We start from the raw sequence: 24,998 nt of genomic DNA, 5'->3' as shown, positions 1-24,998 counted from the left end.
ACAGATTGTGACACCTGGTGTACCAGGTTGACCGGATTGCTGAATGTTTTTGGTTGTTCAGGGTGTGTTCGCTCCTGTGCGTCTCCTTGGTGGATCACGCGAACGCATAGGAGGTCTTAAGTACTCCCTCCGTTCTAAATTACTCGTCGCTGAAATGAATGTATCTAGAACTAAAACATATCCAGATACATCCATACGTGCGACAAGTAATTTGGAACGGAGGGAGTAGGTGACAGCTACAGTGCGTGCATTTTGTGCAAGGTGGTATTGATTGTTTTTAGTGTGACATGACAATAGTGTGCATTTGAAATTTGAAGTGGACACGCAGTTTATGCGAATTCAGACTAGTGGAGCGCCAAAAAGTTCATGCAAGTCCATATAAGTGGTGACCAAGCCTCCGTGAGCAGCTTGTACTAGTGGAGGGCAAACCAGTTTGGCAGCAGCAAGGACCATGGCCAACAGCGAGCTCGGCGGGGAGATGAGTGTTGTAACGAAGAGGCATGGCGATGGTGTCCGTGAAGTACAGGATGGGCTGGAGCTGCGTGTCCTTTCGTCTTCCTGGGACAACACATTCTTCCCCTGAAGCTTTTGGTAGCTGACGCTTGAAATGCAGGTGTGCGTGGGGATGCAGCTCGGAGCACCGTCAGATGCCAGCAGCTGGGTCGGTGAGGAGTACGAGCATGAACTGCTCGACGAGGAGGAGGTGAGTTTTGATAGTGAACAGAATTTGGAAAGAAACTTGAGAACGATATCTTACTGGGGATGCATTACGTCCGCATGTAGAGGTGTTCGATTTGTTGGACTCAGAAAAGCATAAAACTATTCGGCAAGTTGCAGAAGTAGGGCGTGACCATTTGGGCCGCCGTTTCGTGATAAAGGCCCAGCAAGGCTCAGGAAGTTACCCGGTGCGACGGTAACAGGCTGGACCGGCTACAAATGGGCCCACACGATGTCATGATTGCGGTCAGGCGTGAAATTTGTTCGAGTAGTCATTATGGTATACGACTTCTAGTCTAAGTCAGTTTTGTACCCCTACCCCAAGTCGGTTTGTACTCTTGTATGCCGCACCAAATCATCAATAATAAGCAACAGTTTTATTCAGCTTTCATGGTATCAGATACCGGTCCCAGGGTTTAGGGTATGGCTCCGCCAACGCCGCCGCCGCCGCCGCCCGGCTACTTCGAGCGCCGGGCCGCACTCATCGCCAAGGCTGCCAACGCCGCGGCCGCTTCTCTCTCGACCCTCACCATAGCTCCACAAAACTACCCTGCACCCATCCTCGCCGCACCAATATCTCTTGCTGACACAATCTCCGACGTCAGCCCCTACATCCCCATAGTTCTTGATCTCGCCGCCCACAACTACTATCATTGGAGACATCTCTTCGATCTCCACCTCGGCCGCTGCAACCTGCGCTCGCATGTCGCCGCCAACTGTCTTCCCCGCCCCGACGATCCGCAATGGTTGAAAGACGATCTCGCGATCGTCCAGTGGTTCTACACCCGCATCACCACCGAGATCTTCAACATGCTCGATCCCGACGGCGCCACCGCTGCCAACATCTGGCACTCCCTCCGTCAGCTCTTCCAAAGCAACACCGACGCTCGGAAAAACGCTCTCCACACCGAGCTTCGCAATATGGTGCAAGGAGACGCCCCGGTGAACCTGTTCTGCCAGCGCGTTAAGACGCCCCGGTGATGAGCTCCGCGAACTCGGCGATACAGTTAGCGACTCACATCTAATCAATATCGTTGTCGTCGGCCTCAGCGAAGACTTTGACAAGCAAGCCTCGTTCATACCGATGATACGGCCCCCTCCTACCTTCGCTGAAGTTCGTTCCTTGCTACCACTCGCGGCGGAAACACAAGCTCGCAAGGACTCTCGCCCCAAGGTCTTTCATGCTGCGGATCGTCCTCCTCTGTCGTCTACACCAGCGCCGCCTTCCAGGCCGGCTCCTGCCACCGGGCCGTCCGCATCGTCATCTGTTCAACCGCCCCCAGGCTGGCGTCCTAGTCCGAACTACCGCGGCAAAAACCCTATCTACAGGCCGCCGTCGACATCACCAGCACCGAGTCCTGCACCACCCACCAGTGCTCCATCTGCGGTTGCATGGCGGCCTCCTCATGATCCTTGGACGGGGCTTGTTCAAGCATGGCCCATGCCCTGGTCCGCTCCGTCCACCCTCGGTGCTCCGCCGGCATACTCAGGTGCCTGGCAACCCGGCCTTCGGCCGCCTACTGGTGCTCCCGGGGTTCTCAACCCCCGACAGCCGGCCAATGCCTATCACGCCGCCCCGACGTATACTCCTTATGGTCATTACAGCACCGACGGCAGTGCCCACTACACACCTCAGCCGGCCCTGCTCCCGACGCCACCCCCACCACAGCCGGCCAATGCCTACTACACTCCCCAGCCGGCCCTACTGCCTTCACCATCGTATCCGCCGGCACTGCTTCCGACGCCACCCTCACCTGCGACGCCGAGCTGGGATCAAGCTGCCTTTCTCCAGGCCATGAATAACTTTGCTGCACAAGGAAACTCAGGTACGGATTGGATCTTTGATTCAGGGGCCTCTAGTCATATGTCTGCATCTAGTAATTGGTTATCTTCGTGCACTAAATCTCCTTTCCCTTCCATTATCCTTGGAGATGGATCATCTATTCCTATATATTGTGTTGGTCAGGCTCAACTTCCCTCTTCCACCAAACCTCTTTTACTTCGCGATGTTCTAGTTGCACCCGCCCTCATTAAAAATCTTATCTCTGTTCGCCAATTTACTTGCGACAATCTAGTTTCGGCTGAATTTGACCCTTTTGGTTTATCTGTGAAGGATTACCTGACCAAGGCCGAGATCACTCGCTTCAATAGTTCCGGTGATCTTTATTCTCTTAATGGAGTTCCTGCCGCCACCCCTCCAACATCCATGCTGGCCTCCGTCGATCTCTGGCATCGTCGCTTGGGCCATCCCAACCCCGCCGTCTTAGCTTCTATGCTTAGTGAATTTACCATACCATGTAATAGGGACTCTCATAATTCTGTGTTTTGCTGAGTCTTGTCAATTAGGCAAACATGTGCGTCTTCCCTTTAGTTCCTCTAGTTCTTGTAGCACTTATCCCTTTCAATTAATACATTGTGATTTATGGACCTCTCCCATTGCAAGTGTTTCGGGTTTTAAATACTACCTTGTTATCCTAGATGATTTCACCCACTTTGTCTAGACTTTTCCTCTACGCAACAAATCCGAGGTCCATTCTCTTTTCCTTAATTTTCAACGCTATGTGTCTGTTCACTTCTTCCTCCCAATTCGCTTTATCCAATGTGACAATGGTCGCGAGTTTGATAACATTAAAAATCGTACTTTCTTCTTACAACATGGCATCCTGCTTAGGTTCTCATGTCCCTACACCTCCCCTCAAAATGGTAAAGCAGAACGCTCTCTTCGCACCCTCAATGATATAGTTCGCACTCTCCTCATTCAATCATCTATGCCTCCCAAGTTTTGGGCTGAAGCCCTACACATGGCCACCTTCCTTCTAAATATTCGACCTTCTAAAACTAAACCCAACACTACTCCCTATTATTCCCTCTTTCTTTCCCACCCCGACTACTCCGCGGTTCGTGTTTTCGGCTGTCTCTGTTTTCCCAATGCCTACGCCACTTCTGCAAATAAATTGTCACCACGCTCTATCCCATGTGCTTTTCTCGGCTTCTCTGACGAGCACAAAGGCTATCGCTGTCTCGACCTTCACACCGGACACGTTCATGTCTCTCGTCATGTCACGTTTGCTGAGCACATTTTTCCTTTCTCACAACGCACTACTACACCATCCAACACCCCTAGCTCCGCAAACACCCCCTCTTCCCGTCCTTTCCAACTATATACTCCCCTACCTGCCGAACACAACTTATCACCACCACCAATAACACCCACCATAGCCAATCCCAACCATACACTCACCCCACCCGAGACGTCCCCAACACCCCCGACCCCTGCTCCCTCCCCAACACCCCCGGCCCCTACTCCCACTCCACCACCCAGCCCTGCTCCCACTCCACCACCCAGCCCTACTCCTTCGTCCGACTCTTCCGCTGCGCCAGACTCACCAGTACCCACCTTACCCCCTCGTGCTATTCCTACAGCAGCCCCGATTAATGATCATCGCATGCGTACTAGGGCCAAATCAGGATTTCATCAACCCCAAAACCGCCTAAACCTTCATACCTCCGTATCTCTCACTTCTCTTCCAAAGAATTACAAAACTGCTCTACTTGATCCCAATTGGGCCGCTGCCATGCAAGAAGAATATAATGCTTTACTTCAAAACAACACCTGGCAACTTGTTCCTCGTCCTCCCAATACAAATATTGTTTCTGGCAAATGGATTTTTCGCCAAAAGTTCCACTCCGATGGGAGCCTCTCACGATATAAAGCCAGGTGCCCTGCTCCCACTCCACCACCCAGCCCTACTCCTTCGTCCGACTCTTCCGCTGCGCCGGACTCACCAGTACCCACCTTACCCCCTCGTGCTATTCCTACAGCAGCCCCGATTAATGATCATCGCATGCGTACTAGGGCCAAATCAGGATTTCATCAACCCCAAGACCGCCTAAACCTTCATACCTCCGTATCTCTCACTTCTCTTCCAAAGAATTACAAAACTGCTCTACTTGATCCCAATTGGGCCGCTGCCATGCAAGAAGAATATAATGCTTTACTTCAAAACAACACCTGGCAACTTGTTCCTCGTCCTCCCAATACAAATATTGTTTCTGACAAATGGATTTTTCGCCAAAAGTTCCACTCCGATGGGAGCCTCTCACGATATAAAGCCAGGTGGGTTTGTCGTGGCTTTTCTCAGCAACAAGGAATTGATTACGAAGAAACCTTCTCTCCTGTTGTTAAACCTAGCACCATTCGCATCGTTCTTAGTGTTGCTGTCTCCTCTTCATGGCCCATTCACCAACTTGATGTGAAAAATGCTTTCCTCCATGGTTCCCTTCAAGAAACTGTCTACTGCCAGCAACCTCTGGGTTTTGAAAATCCATCCTTTCCTCATGTATGTCTTCTTCAGAAATCTCTCTACGGTCTTAAACAGGCCCCACGAGCTTGGTTTCAACGCTTCTCCTCCTTCATTCAAACAATAGGCTTCACTCCATCTCTCTCCGACACCTCTCTTTTTGTGTATCATCAAACTTCTGACACTACCTATTTACTTCTCTATGTAGATGATATCATTCTTACCGCCTCCTCTCAAAAGTTCTTAGATCATATTGTCTCTCTTCTTAGATCTGAATTTTCTATGACTGACCTAGGACTCCTTCATCATTTCTTAGGCATTGCTGTTGTTCGAGATTCCTCCAGCCTTTTTCTTTCCCAACGCCAGTATATTCTTGATCTTCTTAATCGTGCTGGTATGCTTGACTGTCAATCATCTCGCACTCCTGTCGATACTAGTTTTAAACTTTCGGCTACCGGTGAACCCTTTTCCGATCCTACTCTCTATCGTAGCCTAACAGGTGCTCTCCAATATCTCACCATTACTCGTCTTGAAATCTCTTTTGCTGTTCAACAAGCATGTCTCTATATGCATGATCCCCGGGTTCCTCACTATAATCATGTTAAACGCATTCTTCGGTATTTAAAAGGAACTCTCAATCATGGTCTCCACCTCAATAATTCTTCTCCAAACTTGCTTACCGCATACTCTGATGCAGACTGGGCTGGTTGTCCTGACACTCGAAGGTCCACTTCCGGTTTTTATGTTTTTCTTGGTAACAATTTGATTTCTTGGTCTTCGAAAAGACAGGTTACAGTCTCACGTTCGTCGGCCGAGGCTGAGTATCGCGCTGTGGCACATGCCGTTGCAGATACAATCTGGATTCGGCAGTTACTCTCCGAGCTACATAGGCCTACTGAGCAGGCCACTATTGTCTACTGTGACAACATATCAGCAGTCTACATGACCAGCAATCCAGTTCAACACCGACGCACAAAGCATATTGAGATTGATATTCATTTTGTTCGTGAAAAGGTTGCTCTTGGTCAGGTTCGGGTGCTTCATGTTCCCTCTACGGCTCAGTTTGCTGACATTTTCACCAAGGCACTGCCTACTAAGCCGTTTCAAGATATCTGTTTCAGTCTCAACGTCGTCGAGCCTGCCGTTGATACTGCGGGGGGATGTTAGAGTAGTCATTATGGTATACGACTTCTAGTCCAAGTCAGTTTTGTACCCCTACCCCAAGTCGGTTTGTACCCTCTTATATACTCTTGTATGCCGCACCAAATCATCAATAATAAGCAATAGTTTTATTCAGCTTTCAAAATTAATATATGAAACATACGCTGCATATACAGAAGAGAAATACGTCTTGAGGCGCAAATCTCCATGCAACTATGCGGTCATTATTTAGGGAGCAGCTGAGCCCGAGCTCAGAATAGGATTTTCGTTCCAATTGTCCTTACTTGCATCCCAGCTTCAAATAACGTATATTCTTTTGATCTGGTTTCTGCCAAATATATAAATCTGTACTAGAGTTAAAAAAACTTAGCGGACTAGTTTACAATAGTAATTTACTTTCTGTCAAATGTATAATTTTGTATTCAACTTAAAACTTTATCTTTGCCGAAGATGATTTTTTTAAACGAAGGCAAAAGTTTTGCCTCATCGATTAATTAAGCCGAAGAGAATTACCTGGTTAATTAATGGAAAACCCAGAAAAAACCAATACAAATCAACCACACATATGGACTACTTATATAGCATGCAAAAACGCATGATCAGCCCACCATACCCAGGACGCAATGATCACCAACCCCTACACGGCTACATCGCAAATAAACCCCCAACGAGAGTACCTCAGCTGAAGACCACAGACACCACCAAGTCTACTGAGGCAAGCCAGGCCATACCGACAACCCAACAGACATATGATCATCCATCAATCAGCTGTGGATGCCTTTTCTGTGGTGTCACACTTCTTTCTTTTGCTCGTGAGAGCGACCCGGACAACCACCTTGCCAGATTTAGGGCTAGCTAGCTCCAAACGTGTGATCAAGCTACAAAGCTCTATCTCAAAGATAATCTAATTGACCTTGGCACAAACAGACAGCAACTACCCAACGGTCACGTGCGAGTGGATGACCGCACAGTCGGAACCTCCATGGTCCACAAAGACGAGCAGTTGGTTGGGCTTCAACGGTTCAGGCGTCGACATACCAATAGCCTCATTCATGTCTCTCTTTGTGTGTGTGTGTGTGTGTGTGTGTGTGTGTGTGAGCGCTGAAATGTCGAAGTATACATGCTAAAATGTTGTGTATATATGCGAAAATGCTGAAAAATACATGGTGAAGTGTGAATTGGGTAAGGTGGCCGAAATCGGTGTTCTTACCCGTCGGCATTACCCGCCACCGGCCGGGTACGGATATGGGAACTGTTTGAAACCCGAGGTGCGGGTACTATCACAGGTTTGGGTGAAAATATTGAGACGAGTATGGGTTTGGGAAACCATTACCCGCACCCGAACCCGACGGTTGTCATGTTGAGATTTGAGAAACTTTAATTACATATGGGCGGATCAAAAGTACGTCACGGACAAATTTATTGGATCTATGGTCGTGACAGATCACACTATGGTCATGATGGTTCATCAATGTCTCGACTATGACTGCATGACTCCCTATCAAGTTATGTCTACCTTCACCACCCATACACTTTGGTAGACCAAGTTCAAGAACACAATGGTCATAGTACAAGGATCAAGAACTCTAAGCTTACTTTGAAGGCCAAAAGGATGATCGTGCGAGCTTCAAGAGAGGAAGTTCATGAAGAAAAAGGTGTGTTGAAGATGACTTATTGTGACAGATCACACTATCGTGCAATTGAACATTATTCTTTTTGTAACTATTAGCATCGGCATTTGAACATAGAGCACAATGACATAGTAATTAGACATTAGTCTTTTTGTAACTATTAGCATAATGGCATTATTACATAGCAATTGCAACATCTTTTTGTTTGTTGCAACACAATCTTTATTTAACTCTTAGACTAAACAACTTAACACATATCACTACTACAGGATGCTGCTAACGCGACACTACGATCAGAGACCCTTTCACGAAACTGTGTGCGATGCATCAATCACAAACGGGGATGTAAAAACCGTCAAAAAAGGTGCAAAACGTTTGCAATGGAGGATGCATCAAACATGGTTTAGATTTTAGTTGCCTGTGCGATCCAGGGCATACGGTTCAGTCCAATGAACTGTTTGCGATGAGGCGGAACAAAAGATACGGGCAGCCTGATGAAGGCGTGTGCGATATAGAGCATACGGTTCACTTGGATGAACTGTTTGTGATTAGGCAACACAAAAGAAACGGGCAGCCAGATGAAGGTGTGTGCGATATACAGCATACAGTTCACTCGGATGAACTGTTTGCGATTAGGCAACACAAAAAAAACGGTCAGCCAGATCAAGGTGTGTGTGATTGAGGGCATACGCTTCAGAAGGATTAACTGTTTGCGATTAGGCAACAGAACAGAAATGGGTAAGCCAGATCAAAGTGTCTGTGATTGATGGCATACACTTCACATGGATGAACTGTTTGCAATTAGCCACAACAAACTAAAACAGTTAGATAGATTAACGTGTGTGCGCTAGAAGGGCACACCCATTCTAATTAAAAGAAGCATGCGCGATGGTAATAACGAGCTCCCACGGTTGTTGGAACAAGACGTGTGCTGACATTGCCTATTGCGGTGCACTCTATGATGCAAACGCCACGTACGCGGCCAAGAGGGTGTACGTGCCCACGTTACGCCTTTCGGGAATAGTGCCACACTTATAACCGTCAGTAAAGTTTGAGCATGTGTCCTGTCACAATTTTTTTAGAAGAACGGGGAGGCCGCGTCCCGTCACATTCCAAATTGCAGACTTGTTCACACCGATCAAAACCTAAACGGTTTCCCACTTAGGAGCGTATTACTACGCGGTTATAAATACTACTACTCCAAGATGACTGCACATTCCTCCTCAACTCCTCATCCACAAAAAGTCAAAAACAAACAAGTCATTCATCATCGTTCCCTTGCGTCCGCCATGGCCAGCGTGAGTTCTGGGTCGAGAGATTGCCACCACGGAGAGGCGAGCCTGGAAGCGGGAGCACGAGAGATGTCCCGCCTCGCCGCGAAAGCAGCCAACATGTCCTGCCACACGGCCGTAGTAGCAGAGAGGTCCCGCCGCGCCGCCGAAGCAGCACGGAGGACCCGCCGCGCCGTTGATGCAGCAGACTGGTCCGGCCGCGCCGCGGAAGCAGAAGAGATGTCCCGCCGCACCGCGAATGCAGCAGAGATGTCCTCCCGCGCCGCGGCGGCCTGGGAAAATGCCTCGCGGGCAGGCGAGGACTCTTACAGGCGCATGCGTGCCCTCGTCCTTAGGCAGATGGATCAGATCTCCAGGTAGGAGAGGTTGCAGGATGACCTGAAAGCCTCGTTTGAACAGTCTACCGATGTCATCCGGCAACTAAATGAGAGCAATGCGAAGCTCCAGGCCGAGCGCGAGCTGCTGAGGGAGAAGATCGTCGGAAGTGCGGAGCAGCAAGAGCAGACCACTACCTTGTTGAAGAGGACCGGCGTCATCGTCGAGAAACTTATGGACGAGAATGCCATGCTGCGCATCGAGCGTAGAAGGCTGGTGGAGGAATCTGTGGATGCTCTCAAGCAGCATCTTGAGGACAAGAAAGAGCTCGTCGCTGCTCGCCGCGGAGACTAGTTCCCGCGGCCTGCAGCAACGCATCAAGAAAGTAGAGATCAGCGAGCCAGATCGTTGTCTTCCTTCTTCTTTTGCCCTTGTGTATTTCGAGCGTTGCCGCATGTGGCTTTTTTAATTATGTTTCTAAATATGTAAGACAATTATTATCCACTGTCATCGTCCTTATATTCATCATGCTTGCTATAAGTCACAGTCGATGCTATATAGGTCCGTCGGATCTTACATCAAGATCCGTGCAAAACTTTCTTTTCAGATTTTCATTTTTCTCTCTTAAATCTCAGTCCAGTGTGACATATAGCCACGCCGTAGAACGGGTGCTCGGGCGCCATTAATGGAGACGTTGGGAGGGAGGTGCGCGGCGGGTAGCGGTCAAAGGGCTCTCCTCCCGATGAGCACGTGCAGGGGTCTGATCGCACGCCTCCCGTACTCAAATAGCTACCCCGCACGGCACCTAGCCAATAAAAAAAGGGGACGCGTGGCCGCACGTAATTGCTAAATCTAACGCCCACGGTTTCAATAATACTTGTGTTTCTGATTTGTAACGTGACAGCACTTGTTCCAAAATGACTTTGTTGATTGTTACTGTGTGGGCCTTCGCAAATCGGACAGAAAAATTACCACAGCATGTTGGTGCCATGTCATGAGACTATGCCAAGTTCCACGATTTTCAGGCGTTTTTGGAATTATAGGAATTAAAAAATCAAGTTTCTCAATCTTTCCGGCCGAGCCACGACGCACAGACGTTTAAATTTCACTCTCATCTCTTGCATTGGACCTAGAAATTCACCCAATGACACACATGTGATTTTTCAAACAACTTTGGTGCACTGGAGCCTGTGTTTGTCGTTCAAATTTGAATTATGCACATTAAATGCCCAGAAACTCAATTAATGTATAAAAATGGCCAAACGAACCCGGAATAATTCCAAAATTTAGCATGGTACTTCTATTTTGTCTAATCTGGCTGTGTAAAAAATTAAGGCGGGACAAGGCAGTGTACGTATGTAGTTTCGCACACGGAGGTGACATGTTCCCTCTCGGAACCACGAGCCTTCTTGAGGAAAGCTCCAGTTTGCAAGAAGCCTACACCAAAGCTTGTCCCGATTCGGCCAAAAAATTTACCGCATCATGTTGGTGCCATGTCATTAGACCATGCCAAGTTTTATGATTTTCAAGCGTGTTTTGGAATTACAGGAATTAAAAAACCAAGTTTCTCAATCTTTTCGGCTGAGCCACGACGCCCAGATGTTTGAATTTCACTCCCATCTCTTGCATGGCACCTATAAATTCACCCAAGGACACCCATGTAATTTTTCAAACAACTTTGGTGCACTGGAGCCTGTGCTTGTCGTTCAAATTTGAATCATGCACATTAAATGCGCAAAAACTCAATTAATGTATAAAAAAGGCCAAACGAACACGGAATAATTCCAAAATTTAGCATGATACTTCTATTTGGTCTAATGTAAAAAAATCAAGGCGGGAGAAGGCAATGTACATATGTCGTTTCACATACGGAGGTGACACGTTCCCTCTCGGAACCAGGAGCATTCTTGAGGAAAGCTCCGGTTTGCAAGAAGCCTACACCAAAGCTTGTCCCAATTTGGCCAAAAAATTACCGCAGCATGTTGGTGCCATGTCATGAGACCGTGTCAAGTTTCATGATTTTCAGGCGTGTTTTGGAATTACAGGAATTAAAAACCAAATTTCTCAATTTTTCGGTCGAGCCACGACGCCCAGATGTTTGAATTTCACTCTCATCTCTTACATGAGACCTAGAAATTCACCCAATGACACACATGTGATTTTTGAAACAACTTTGGTGCACTGGAGCACGTGGTTGTAGTTCAAATTTGAATTATGCACATTAAATGCCCAGAAACTCAATTAATGTATAAAAAAGGCCAAACAAACACGGAATAATTCCAAAATTTAGCACGATACTTCTATTTGGCCTAATCTGCATGTGTAAAAAAATTAAGGCAGGAGAAGGCAGTGTACGTATCTCGTTTCGCACACGGAGGTGACACGTTCCCTCTCAGAACCAGGAGCCCTCTTGAGGGAAGCTCCAGTTTGCAAGAAGCTTACACCAAAGCTTGTCCCAATTCGGCCAAAAAATTTACTGCAGCATATTGGTGCCATGTCATGACACCATGCCAAGTTTCATGATTTTTAGCCGTGTTTTGAATTTATAGGAATTAAAAAACCAAGTTTCTCAATCATTTCAGCCGAGCCACGACACCCAGATGTTTGAATTTTATTCTCATTTCTTGCATGGGACCTATAAATTCACCCAAAGACACACGTGTGATTTTTCAGCAAACTTTGGTGCATTGGAGCATGTGCTTGTAGTTCAAATTTGAATTATACACATTATATGCCCAGAAACTCAATTATTAATGCATAAAAATGCCTAACGAACCTGGAATAATTCCAAATTTAAACACGACACTCATGTACTAGATGCATGTTCACTGCACGTAAATGTTCTAGCAATTCAAACACCATCCTTTCCCTCCGTAACACCATTTTGCCTTTTCAAAACATAATGAAAAAATCAGGTATACTACAAACAGTTTAGTAGAAAGAATCGTGTGGGACGCAATATAAAATATCTTGGCGCACCGTCTTGTTTGGCTTACGCAGAAAGTTGGTTATTCATTATCAGTGTCATTCTCATTTGACCAGTCACTGATGACTAGTCATAGTCATCGCTGATGTATTTTCTGCCAGTCACTAATGTGTTGTGGAGGGCACATGAAAATAATAGCAGCTAGCTACATAGTAGCCAACTGCATAGAAGATCACATATACAATCAAATAACATCTTGTAAGAGAAGATCACATATACATGTATCTTCTCATAAAAGATCGTATCCACACAAGGCAAATAAAAAATGCCAATCACAACTTACATACTTAACATGCATATATCTTCTCATAAAAGATCGTATCCAACCGCAAAAAAAAAAAAAGATCGTATCCATACAAGGCAAATAAAAAATGCCAATCATGACTTACATACTTAACATGCGTGTATCTTCTCATAAAAGATCGTATCCACACAAGGCAAATAAAGAATGCCAATCATGACTTACATACTTAACATGCATATATCTTCTCATAAAAGATCGTATCAACACATGGCAAATAAAATATGTCAATCATGACTTACATACTTAACATGCGTGTATCTTCTTATAAAAGATCGTATCCACACAAGGCAAATAAAAAATGCCAATGATGGCTTACATACTTAACATGTACATTTGGCCCACGTGACACCTCACATCACACTAACAAGTTAACCGTATCGAGTACTCCTAACTAGAGGAAGATTAGCGCGGCATAGAGTAGAGCTCTATGTGGATGACACATATCCGTGACGGATCTTGCAAGTGACCAAGTAAATAAGTACTCCCTTCATTCTAAAATAAGTGTCTCAACTTTGTACTAACTTTAGTACAATGAAGAGGGTACTAAGCAGCCCCTTTTCTCTTCCGAGCCGATAACGTGTAAAATGGGCTAATGTGCCATTTTCAAGTCCCCCACCCCAACGCCTCCCTTTCCCTTCCTCTTGCGTCGGCGGCTACGCCCGCTCCCCCATCACCGTCTTCCCATGCCGCCCCGTCCGTCTATTTGTTGCCCCTGCCGTCCTAAACCCTCCTTCTCCGGCGCCGGCCACCACCGTACTTGCACCGTAGCCCCCTTGCTCGCCTTCGTCGGTCGTGACACCGCGTCCCGTCATGGGCGCGGAACGCCTCGCATCAATCTAACCGACGCCCGAAGAATAGCAAATTTTTTAGGGCTTAATTAACAATATCTATTTTGTGCCAAATATAATGGCATGATTTTTTGGACACCATGTATGAGTCGTCTGACCCGCAATTACTACCGTGGCAAGAAATGGAAAGTAATAGCTACCCGCTCAGCTGGCCTCAGCCCGTCCGGGGAAAACGACAGCTCGTTTCTTTCCATAAAAATCGGACGCTGCGTGCCAAACCGGCCGAATGGGCGCGCCGGGGTAGGCAGGCGGCGAGATAAGACGCCGCGAAAGCAGCGAGCTTGCGCTTGTCGCTGTCGCTCCTCCGGCCTCCACTCTGCACTCTCGTCTTCCTCACTCCCTCCCTCTCGCGCGCTTCTGCGCCACGATCGACCGGCCGGTCCATGGAGAAGGCGGCGTCCTTCCTCTCCTCCCTCCTCGGCGGCGGCGGCGGGGGGGACGGGCAGGCGGGGGAGCCGGCGGCGACGGTGGCGTCGATCCTCATTTACCCCATCAAGTCCTGCAGGGGCGTCTCCGTGCCGCAGGCCCCCGTCACCTCCACCGGTACCACTCCACTGTCCCCCAGCCTCACTGAAACCAATCATTTTCCTTCGTCGTGCTGAGCTCTGATCTGACTGCAGGGTTCAGGTGGGACCGGCAGTGGGTGGTGGTGAACGCCAAGGGCAGGGCCCTCACGCAGCGGGTGGAGCCCAAGATGGCGCTGGTGGAGACGGAGTTGCCGCCGGCGGCCTTCGACGAGGACTGGCAGCCCACCCCCGACTCCTACTTGGGTACTCTTGTTTTTCTTTCTTTCTTGATCATTTACATTAGGCATTCGATTTGTTCCAACTGATCTAGTACTGGAGTAAGATATGTTCAACCAAAGGAGAAGATGGGTTGCAGTAATTTTATTTTGACCAACAGTTGTTTGTTCATTAAGCTGTACTAGTAATTTTGGTTCAGAAGAAGATGTGCTCTGATTTTCTTCCTAATTAAATATTTTCCAATGGATCATCAAGAAAGTTTAGCCTCTGTCTCTCTGTTTTGTTTTAACAGACAATTTGTTCAGACTAATTTGGTTTCCTGCAAAATGTTCTGTCTCCCATGTGTTGCTGAATACTGCTTGTTGTTTGATCAAGCAATACACTAAAACTGGTGGATTTGATCAAAATTAATTGTGTTTTTTATTCTTACAAAATTGATTACTAGGGTTCCCAACTTGTGTATACTCTTTGATACATTGTGACTTGTGATGCGGCTTCCTTTTTGTATGCTTCAGAGACGCTGACAGCATTTATAAGAGCAACTGGGATGTGAAGTGTGATGTCCTTTCTTAATTTTTAATGTTTCAGAGGAAATCACCTAAACATCAATTTTATTTGATCCTCTGCTGATTGCAGTTATAAGAGCACCCGGGATGGACACACTGAAGGTCCCTCTTGCTGCGGAACACGTCACGCTTGACGACGTCTCTGTCTGGGAGTGGTCTGGTTCTGCCTATGATGAAGGAACTGAAGCAGCTGAATGGTTCTCCGCCTATTTCGGGAAACCAAGTCGGCTCGTGCGGTTTAAAGAAGGTGTGTGCCTTGTGATGTTCTTTCATCGCAAAATATACCTTGGATACCTGTCGAAAAATATTCAGTAAATGTATTCTCAGTGAGACCGTCTCTGGTACTTATGGAGAATGTCTCCTTTTCATGCTTTTCACAGAGTCCGAAATCAGGCCGACTAATCCTGAGTATGCTCAAGGCTACAAGATCACCTTCACGGATTGCTTCCCGTTCCTGATAGCATCCCAGGTACAGTTCGTAGTTCACGGCTCAGACTGTTTGCCCGTGTATGAACTATGAAGGCTATGTTCACTGCTGCTAAACACAAAGCTCAAGTTGATAGTTCAAATAATTTGCAGGGATCACTGGATGCACTGAATGAGCTGCTTAAGGAACCTGTACCAATCAATCGCTTCAGACCAAAGTAAGAAGCACACTGTACTTTTGCAACAACCTCTTTGCTGGCGGTTTATGTATTTATGAATTATGATAGCAGGTTGCTTAGTATTTTACCTTCTTACAGACATGGTTTGCTTTGACAGTATTTTAGTGGACGGATGCCACCCGTACGCAGAGGATCTGTGGAAAACCATGAAGATAAACAAGCTAACATTTGACGGCGTGAAGTTATGCGACCGTTGCAAGGTAAAATTCCCAGATCTGGTGCTGTGGTTGAGTGTGCTTGAAACTTAATTCTGCAGCCATTTTCTGAAAAGAAACATGATATTGACAGATAGCAAATTGCTTGCTTCTTTTCTTTCCATCCTTTCCATAGCTACATAAGCAACGGGCTAAAGTCTCAGGGTGTGAAAAATCCTCCTTTGCTGCATATTTAACATACTTACAGTTACTTGAGTGCAAGTGAGTAACTGATATATCAGTTGGCTTAGTGCGGGCCTCCTGAGGTAATTCTCATGACATTGAGGACTACCACAGGGCATGCAAGTAACAACGGGTGAATAATGGGGACAGTTCTTATAAAGCTGATACTTATGAACTTGTTCATCAGTTTCATAAACCTTACACCACCATAATTCAGTACAATGATGTGCACACTAAACATTCACAAGGTAATATTTATATATATAGGAGTATGTACTCTATGCTTAGTTTCTCTGTTTGCTGATTCAGGTGCCTACCATTAATCAAGAGAACGGAATACCTGGCAGCGAACCAACAGAAACCATGCTGACATTCCGGTCCGGTGAAGTGATCCGCCCGAGCCACAAGAATAAACAGAAGGTAACTAATAGTCCCTTTCAACCCATTGTACTGTTAGTGGTAGAACAAGCCGTTGACCGCTCGCATTTTTATCTCGTTTTGCAGGTATACTTTGGGCAAAACCTGGTCTGCAAGGAGTCGGTGTCAGCAAAGGGCAAAGGGAGGATCGTCAAGGTCGGCGACCCGGTTTACGTTCTGCAGACATACCCTTGTTCCGACGAAGTTCCAGCCTGAGCAAGGCCATGGTAGCACCTACCATATCTGTTTTATGTGTGTGTGTCGAAGAGATTACCGGTCAATTGATTTTGTGCACGCATTACGTAAATTGAACTTAGCAATAAAAGCTCGAGGAGCATGATCGTCATGCCCTCCATGTCAAACAATATCATACCATCTGGTTCTTTAGTCTGTCGAACGGTATAATACAGTTCTCAGTGGTCACTGATGTTCAGTTAGCGAAGCCTTCGTCAGAGACTTATCAACTGACGATCGAGGTCGCCATCATGAAATTCATGAAGATGGAAAATTACATTACATATAGCATTATTCAGAATTATACAAAATAATATGAGTCAAAAGGAAGCAAAAGTTAGATGGGTACATTCACAAAATGAACATGCTCACATTCAAAACAGCCTACATGCATGTATATATATCTGCACTACTTCCTCTGAACTTGAGCAGAAAATGGTGTCCAGCTTCCAAAATCATACACCATTCATGGCATCTGTTGCATCTGTGGGGAGGTTGTTTGCTCTTCACATCACACTGTAATGGCAGTTGTCATAGCCTGGAAAGGAAGATGAGGAAAGCAAGAAATTAGTGGCTACAACATCAGTCAATCACAAGAAGAGCGAAGAAGAATGGAAGATGGCAATGGGGTTGAAGGAGGTGAGATGATGTGGCTTACTCGGGTCCTTGGTGATGAGCATGGCGGTGCCGCCGAAGTCGCAGGTGGCGCCGGTGGACTTGGCGCGCTGCCAGTAGCTGTTGAAGGCGTAGGAGGCGTGGGACGTCATGGTGTCCGGCTTGAAGCAGGCGCCGTCCGCCTGGAGGGACTCGCAGTCGGCGCCCGACGCGCACGCGTAGTCCATGGCCTGCTGCACGATCGCCGCCGGCACCGACGGCTTCGCCACGCACCACTCGGCGTGCCCCGCCGACGGTGACGGCGGCCCGGTCGTCGGCGGGAGCACCACCGGCGGCTGGAAGCTGCCCCCCGGCGGGCTCGGGGAGGACCCCGATCCCGACCCCGACCCCGGCGAGGACTCCGGCGGCGGGTACGGCGCGTAGTCCGGCGGGCTGGGGGTCACCTCCGGCGGGCTCGGGAACGGCGTGACCTCCGGCGGGCTGGGCGCCACGTACGGTGTCCCTGGGAACGGCGTGACCTCGGGTGGGCTGGGAGTCACCTCCGGTGGCCCCGGGGACGGCTCGACTTCCGGCGGGCTGGGCTCGACCTCCGGTGGCCCCGGGAATGGCGTCACGTCCGGTGGGCTGGGCGTGACCTCTGGTGGCCCTGGGAACGGCGCGACCTCTGGCGGGCTGGGCGTGACCTCCGGTGGCCCTGGGAACGGTGCGACCTCCGGTGGACTGGGCGCAACCTCCGGTGGACTCGGGTACACTATCGGCGGCAGCGGCGTCACCTCCGGAGGGCTCGGGAACGGCTCAATGTCCGGTGGGCTGGGCGCGACCACCGGAGGCAGTGGCGCGATCTCGGGCGGGCTGGGCGCGACGACCGGCGGCAGCGGCGCGATCTCGGGCGGGCTGGGCGCGACGACCGGCGGCAGTGGCGCTATCTCAGGCGGGCTGGGCGCGACGACCGGCGGCAGTGGCGCAATCTCAGGTGGGCTGGGCGCGACCACTGGCGGCAGTGGCGCGATCTCAGGCGGGCTAGGCACGACCTCCGGTGGGCTCGGCGTGACCTCAGGCGGGCTCGGCGTGATCTCAGGCGGGGTGGGCACGACCTCGGGGGGCGGAGGGGAGTAGAACTGCATGGGCGGCGGGGGCGAGAGGTAGGCGAAGGACGGCGCCGGGATGACGGGCGGCGGCGACGCGTCCGGCTCCGGGGCGCAGCCGGGGGAGCCCGGAGGCGGAGAGGCCGAGTGGTGGTGGTCGGACTCGGAGTACTGGTCCAGCAGCTCGTCCACCGTCAGCACCCTCGCTCCTGCTTGTGCACCCAACAAAACCATCAATAAGTGAGACTGAATTTGCACAAATCTCGCAGCAAGTGTGAGCAAAACTTCAGTAAGACCAACCTGTTAGCATGCTACTAAAGATGAACCGAATTTGCACATACACAACATTGTTACTAAGAACCGGCATACATTTCGGCGAAATTTGGCATAAAACTCCGCACACATTTCGCAGCAAGTGCAAGCAAATTTTTGTTGAGGGGTGAAATTGGCAAACACACAAAAACTGAACTCGAGTGTACGTCCTCTACGCATGCTAGGGAAGAAGTGTGTAAGATGGATGAAAGGAACCAGTGGCATACATACCGCATTGCGCGACAAAGAAGGCGAGCACAATAACAATGGCGGAGAGGAGGAGAGGGCGCGAGGGGCGTCGGGAGCTCTTGCATTCCCCCATGGCCGGCGTTTCTGTGCAATGAGGGGAATGGAGCTGGGGCTGTTGATATAGCCATGAAGCATGGCTGTGCAAAAGGTTAAAGGTTAAAGGAGGAGGCATTGCAAATGCAGCAAAGCTACTAGCAGAATCCAGTGAAGTGAAATAGTGAGGGACGAGTGAGCTTTAGTGTTTGGTATACACTGAGGCAGAGGCAGAGGCAGGGCATGGAAATGATTGGATTCGTTGGTGGGTTTGAGGTTCTTTTCTCCTTTGGCAGTCTTGGCACAGATGCTTTGCTTGCTAGCCGCTGCCCAGAGAGAAGCGGGGAGGATCCCCCAGCCGACTCAACCTTTTTCCTCCTCTTTTGCTTCGGATCCACTCAACATACTTCCCCACTCCACACACAAGTCAGCATCTGTGTAATGTTGTAGAATGTGTTCATGCACGCAAGGTGGCATAATTTGCACGTACTAGCATTCTCAGAAAGATCAAATTTGCAGCAAATTAAAAGGGCGCGAGATTAGTTCAAAAGAGCGGCGCAAAGCAGCAGACAGGGGGCATCTCAGATCGTTGTGAAAGGTAAAGAGAAAAGACGAGTAGTACCGGAGAGAAGAATTGCATTCCCTATGAGAAATTTGCTGAAACAAGCAACACCTCTTTTGCTTTTGCTAGCCATGGATACACGATCACGCCGCGCAAGGCAAAATGACGGTGCCAACAACATATGGTACTCAACAGCAGCACAGCTAGTGAAAAGACACTGCTAATTTCATCCTCAGGTTTACAGAGCTGAAGATACTCATATCGTCAGTCAATCGACAACGGAACAAATGACTTCTAGGTCTAACAGGTTTCCACTCTCGGTACGAAAAGACAGGACAAACGATGTTGAATCAAAATCTCCAAGTCAGACCAACACAATCTTTCCACTGCGGTACCTCCAGTCACTAACTAAGTAGATCAACAACAGGGGGGTTCCAGGATCACCGATTGCACGGCGTCCCTCCTATGGATGCACGGGTGAGCCAGTTGGCGAATCGCATCAAGCTGTTTACTGAACACCAGGCGCAGCTTGTTTATGTCAATTGTCTAGAAAATGTAATATCTGATATTCTTCGATCGAACGCTGCATCAACCGAGCTCATCTGTCCACAAAAGTTTCAAAACAAAGAAAGGTGGTATTAGATTTGACCTCTGCAACTTGGGAACAAATAACAGAGCATGAGAATTTCCTCTTTATGAACAAAAGTTGATGGCTCACAGGCCATATGAAAGCTGACCTGGAACCAAACTCTCACCACATTCTCGATCAAAATTAAGTTATAAATGCTACAGTACTGGCAGAAGCTCAGCCGCACGTGGTGAATCGTAAAAAAAATATAAGTATAATGCTTAAACTGAAATTAATACATACACGTTTGCGTACTGTCCAGGGCTTGGCCGATAACCCTCAAGTCATTAGCACCATGAGATTTGTCAGATTGTAAAAAAACTTACTAGCAGGAAGAACAATGTATGTAAATACCTACTTGGAACTCCTGATGTGCGCGAAATCAGCAGGATATAGATGATCAAACAAATAAACACCAAGTAGATGTCATGAATATGTAAAAGGGTAGTATAATAAGGAACTATCTCACATACACCATCCGTTTCCAAATACTTTGAAGTTCTAGGTTTATCCTATTAGGCTTTGGTCTAACATACAGATGTTTGATATGTTTGACTTAGGACAAACCTAGAACTTCCAAGTATTTTCGAACAGAGGAAGTATGTAACAAGCCAACTACTGAAGGAATACATCTCATATTTCCATGTAAACTCAACATGTATTTCTCTCTTTCAAAGCTCGTATAACTTGCTCTACGGGTGCCACACTCCAATGATTTTTGAGAGATAACTGGTAATGGAAACATAAAAAGCCAGAACTTACCTGGCTAGTTTCGTCATGCACCTGGTACATGGGCAGCGCCAACCTTCTTTCCTCCTACATAAATCAACAAACATTTTAGACATTACACTTGTATCTGATGATCAAACAAATTCCCAGGTCACATGTAAGAATGAGAATAAAGGGAAGGCAATAAATACCATTGACATTGCTTCATCATCCCACACCAGATAGACCTCACTCGTAGCTGGTTGAGTAGCAGACGTTTTACTATTAGTGGCAGCTGCAGGTGGCTGTCCAATTGCTGGCCCTCCTGTACCTAGAACAGATGCATGCACAAGTGAATTCACAAAGGCCATGAGTAAACAACAAGAGCAAACATAATAAATATCAGAAGGAAATACAAAACGTCAACTCAGAAATACCCCTTCACATAAAATGAGCTATATGTTGCTCCTAATATACATGTATTGTTTTAAATAACAGATGAAATCTTGCCTAAATTCCTCTCAGGTGTTTATAATAAGATTTAATTAGTCCATATTGTTCTCTGATTTCCTTTCATATACTATGTATTGTTTTAAACAACAGATAAAATCTTGCCTAAATTCCTCTCAGGTGTTTATAAGAAGATTTAGTTAGTCCATATTGTTCTCTGATTTCCTTCATATACTATAAATACTCTATACGGTAGATGTGCTATATATGTAGGGATGAAAATGAAGCAGAAACTTTCCGCTTTTCGTAATACGGAAATGGAAACGGAAACAGAAATGGAATTTTTTATGCGGAAACAAAAAAAACATGAAACAGTGGTTTTAGACGGAACAGACACGGAAATGGAACTTTCCGTTTCCATGAATATGGAATTTCCGCTCTTAATATATATGGGCCCATGTGAGGCCTGGCTTCTACTACCACACACATACTTAACTAGACCCTATATTTAATTTTCCAGTACTACTACAATACTACACTAAGTCACTAAGCTAATCATATTATTTTGTAGCCATTTTAACAATTGATTAAGTTTGTTGGTTTGCTTTTTGTTTTTCTTTATGGTTCAAGGGGTTTTTCAAGTTCCGGTGAACACCCGCTTCCGTTGCCGTGTCCACTCCATGTTCGTTTCCGGTAGCATCTGTTTCAAATTTATTTTTGGGGTTTCTGTATTCATTTCTGCTTCCACACAAAAATATGAAAACAAATGTGGTAGCACCCAATTACGTTTGTTTCCGCTCTGTTTTCATCCCTATATATATGTCTCAAACAAAAAGCTAGCACATCTAAGGTGCTTAGAAATAGGCGTCAAAAGTTCTGGGAAAATCAACATACCAGGGTTATTAGCTACATAGCCATATCCTGCAGTACCAACTGATGCTGGAGAATTTGCTGCAATAGTTGCAGGTGAAATTGACGAGCTGAATGACGAATTTGCTGCTCCATTGCCAGTGGTGTTAACGGGAAACAAAGGCTGGGAAGCCTGAGGGGCAACAGGTGAAGGAACCCCTGTGGTGGGCATAGCGTATGATGTCTGAAGTAAATTAGCAGGTGCTGATGTCATCATAGGATTGGGCATGTTTTGAATGGGGAATAGTGGTTGCTGTGGTGCTTGCCCAGCCATCATTGGGGGAACTGAAACCGGTGGTTGTTGAGCAAACCAAGGTTGCGGCTGCTGAAGAGGCCAAATCGGAGGTCGGACCATCATTGCAGGATTATACCTGTGAAAAAGTGAGACAGAAATTAGAAGTTGTTCCAAAAAGTGTGCCAACAATACAATTGGACACGCATATTTTAAGTAGACTGGAACTAAAAATTTAGATAGAAGAAAAAGGAGAGCATACATAGGGCGGGCTGCACCATAAGGCCGAGGAGGAAAAGGCATGCCTAGCGGATAATTAGGCATAATAGGAGGTCTTATTGTCGGCACTTCTACTTTGGCCACCTTCGACGAAGGATCTTCCTCTGCATGTGGAACACGTGTAAAAGGTTAGACGACATAGTATTGGAGGGAAATAACATGGCAGACCCTTACTTACACTGCCCGCCAAAAACAAAAGGTTCAGCGCTTACATGTAATAAAGGTTAAAAAACATGCTTATTGTAGAGATAGAACATGGTAAGGTCAGCAGTAGTAGACAGAACATGGAATATTAAATGTAAAGGTTAACAACACGCTATGCAGGAAATTACGCGGCAAGTTCAGCATTTAAGGAATCCCCTACAAGTTTAAGGGTGACTACAGGCCAACGCTGAGGGGGTCTGGTGTTTCGCTGAGGCTGGATGGTGGGCCTTTGGGATGGTCTTGCGTGTGGTTATTCCCTGAGAAAGGTAGCTATTTCAATTCGTGTGGCTGCGTCTGGGCCTATGGGATGGGGTGTGGGGCCCCTGCCTTGGCTGCCGCACTTGTGCGTGGATGTGCGATGTGTGTGCATGGATTTTTTTGGTCGGTGTGTTAGCCGAACTGTGGGCCCGGCTGTGAGTGTGTTGCTGTTTCCATGTGCGCAATGGTGGTGGGCTACTGGGACGCTGCTAATTACACCACAGCCAGGGAGCGGTGCCAAGTAGCATGTAGCTCTGCCACAACGATACATAAATGCACACCGTCGTCCAAGCTAACAAAACTATCATTTATACATGCACCAAACACCACTATATTTGAGCGCAGCGGAGCACGCCACTCTGCCTTCTCAAATGTAAAGGTTGAACAACATGCTTGTTGGAGAGAAATAACAAGGCAAGTTCATTCATACCTTAGGAATTTATATGTATGTAAAGGTTAAACGACATGCTATTGGACAGAAACAACATGGCAACTTCAGCGCCAAGGAAAACTACTCATAAAGGTTAAACAACATGGCATTGGAGAGAAATAACATGCCCAATTGAACTCTTGGGGCGGGGGTCTTCCGTTTGCTGATGGATAATTATGCTCAGGCGTGAACCACGTACGTTCGACGTTTAGCCGATATTAAGGAATCCAATAATTTGCAGCGTGATTGGCCATCGTCATAAGCAAAACTAGTCAACAGAAGCAACACTGCCATCCAGATTACAGCACTCTGGCCTCTAAAGAAGTTTAGCAGAGAAACATAAAACCATAGTGGAGAAAATAAGCAAGCTGCCGCGGATACCTTCCCCATAGTGGGCGGCGAGCACGTCGGAGGGGATCCCCTGCATGCCGAAGATCTCGATCTCGGTGGAATCCCTCTCGGGCTTGGCATTCGGGACCCTGCGGCCAAAAGAAGAAACAGATTAGACACCACCGAGCAATCAGAGCCCCGCCTACCGCACGCAATCACGGATCCAATCGAGCGTCGGGTAACCCCGAATCTGGGCCGCCCCGGCAAGGAGGCGGCGGCGCGGATCCACGGCTAACAGGAGGAGGAGGAGAGAGGGTACGCACTTGGTGACGGACTCCTTGTGGACCTGGAGGACGTGGATGGCCATGCCGCCGGCGGTGGAGAGCTTCTTGTGGCAGACGTGGCACTTGAAGTGCTTGGCCTTCTGGTGCTGCACCAGGATCTTCTCGTCGTCGAACTCCCGGTCGCAGTAGTAGCAGAACACCTTCTCCACCCGCTTCTTCTTCTTCCCCATCCCCGCCTCCCGCTCCCTCTCCCTCTCCGCCCTCTCCGCTCTCCGGCGAGACGACGGCGCGGGCGGGCGCGACCGAGCTAGGGTTTCGTTCGGCGACGCCGCGGGGGGAGGGAGGAGGAGGCGGCGAGAGCACGCGGGTTCTCGGTGCGATTTGGGCCGCGGGGGGGATGACGGGGTCGGTGCGGGGGCTCGGAGGGGGAGTTTGTAAATATGGCGTGCCGCCTGGGTCCGGAGGCTGGCGTGTGGGCCGCCACGGGCTGCCTTGGTGTTGCGCGTGTTTTCCCTTGCAGACCCTTGGGTTTAGGTGTTTTGCTGTCTGCCCCTTGCCTGCGCTCGTGTCGTGCCCGTGACGCTGCGGGCGGGCTTGGGATGGGCCTGCCCGTTCGTTGGAGCCGCTGGGCCGCGGTTGGGCACTCTCCGGGCTCCCGTGTTCCGGCTGATGGATCAAACTCCACGCTGGGTGCGGTGGTGGCTGGTGGGTGGCTGGTGAGGCGTTTTGGGTTCCCTCGGACGTGCTCGCCGTCCGAAGGAATTCCCTTCATGTCGAAGGAACCATGGTAGGGATGGGAGAAACGAGCCCAACTTCTAAGTCGTTTTCGTCTTCATGAGAAAGGTGTGGATGAATTCGTCTTTAAAAAAGAAG

At 48.0% G+C, this 24,998-nt stretch overlaps 3 protein-coding genes across 3 annotated transcripts; 1 reads left to right on the top strand and 2 right to left on the bottom strand.

Annotated features, from left to right (window-relative positions):
- Positions 1 to 13,721: 13,721 nt before the first annotated feature.
- Positions 13,722 to 16,760, top strand: LOC109763084 (uncharacterized). The gene is made up of 8 exons (XM_020321948.4): positions 13,722 to 14,098; positions 14,176 to 14,325; positions 14,935 to 15,111; positions 15,245 to 15,333; positions 15,444 to 15,508; positions 15,627 to 15,729; positions 16,216 to 16,326; positions 16,411 to 16,760. The coding sequence occupies exons 1-8, from the start codon at positions 13,939 to 13,941 to the stop codon at positions 16,537 to 16,539; spliced, it is 984 nt and encodes a 327-aa protein (XP_020177537.1). The 5' UTR covers positions 13,722 to 13,938; the 3' UTR covers positions 16,540 to 16,760.
- Positions 16,761 to 16,814: 54 nt separating this feature from the next.
- LOC109763073 (uncharacterized) lies at positions 16,815 to 19,260 on the bottom strand. The gene is made up of 3 exons (XM_020321941.4): positions 18,801 to 19,260; positions 17,216 to 18,466; positions 16,815 to 17,095 (listed from the first exon to the last, which is right to left on the bottom strand). The coding sequence occupies exons 1-3, from the start codon at positions 18,988 to 18,990 to the stop codon at positions 17,064 to 17,066; spliced, it is 1,473 nt and encodes a 490-aa protein (XP_020177530.1). The 5' UTR covers positions 18,991 to 19,260; the 3' UTR covers positions 16,815 to 17,063.
- A 357-nt stretch (positions 19,261 to 19,617) lies between these two features.
- LOC109763058 (protein SUPPRESSOR OF FRI 4) lies at positions 19,618 to 24,764 on the bottom strand. The gene is made up of 7 exons (XM_020321932.4): positions 24,165 to 24,764; positions 23,893 to 23,990; positions 22,603 to 22,723; positions 22,094 to 22,479; positions 20,962 to 21,080; positions 20,804 to 20,857; positions 19,618 to 20,015 (listed from the first exon to the last, which is right to left on the bottom strand). The coding sequence occupies exons 1-7, from the start codon at positions 24,353 to 24,355 to the stop codon at positions 19,947 to 19,949; spliced, it is 1,038 nt and encodes a 345-aa protein (XP_020177521.1). The 5' UTR covers positions 24,356 to 24,764; the 3' UTR covers positions 19,618 to 19,946.
- Between the last annotated feature and the right edge of the window lie 234 nt (positions 24,765 to 24,998).

Source organism: Aegilops tauschii, chromosome 5 (genome assembly GCF_002575655.3).
Source record: "Aegilops tauschii subsp. strangulata cultivar AL8/78 chromosome 5, Aet v6.0, whole genome shotgun sequence".
Lineage (NCBI taxonomy): Eukaryota > Viridiplantae > Streptophyta > Magnoliopsida > Poales > Poaceae > Aegilops > Aegilops tauschii.
Note: the sequence above shows the minus strand (reverse complement) of the source record. Positions and strands in the feature narration are given on the sequence as shown.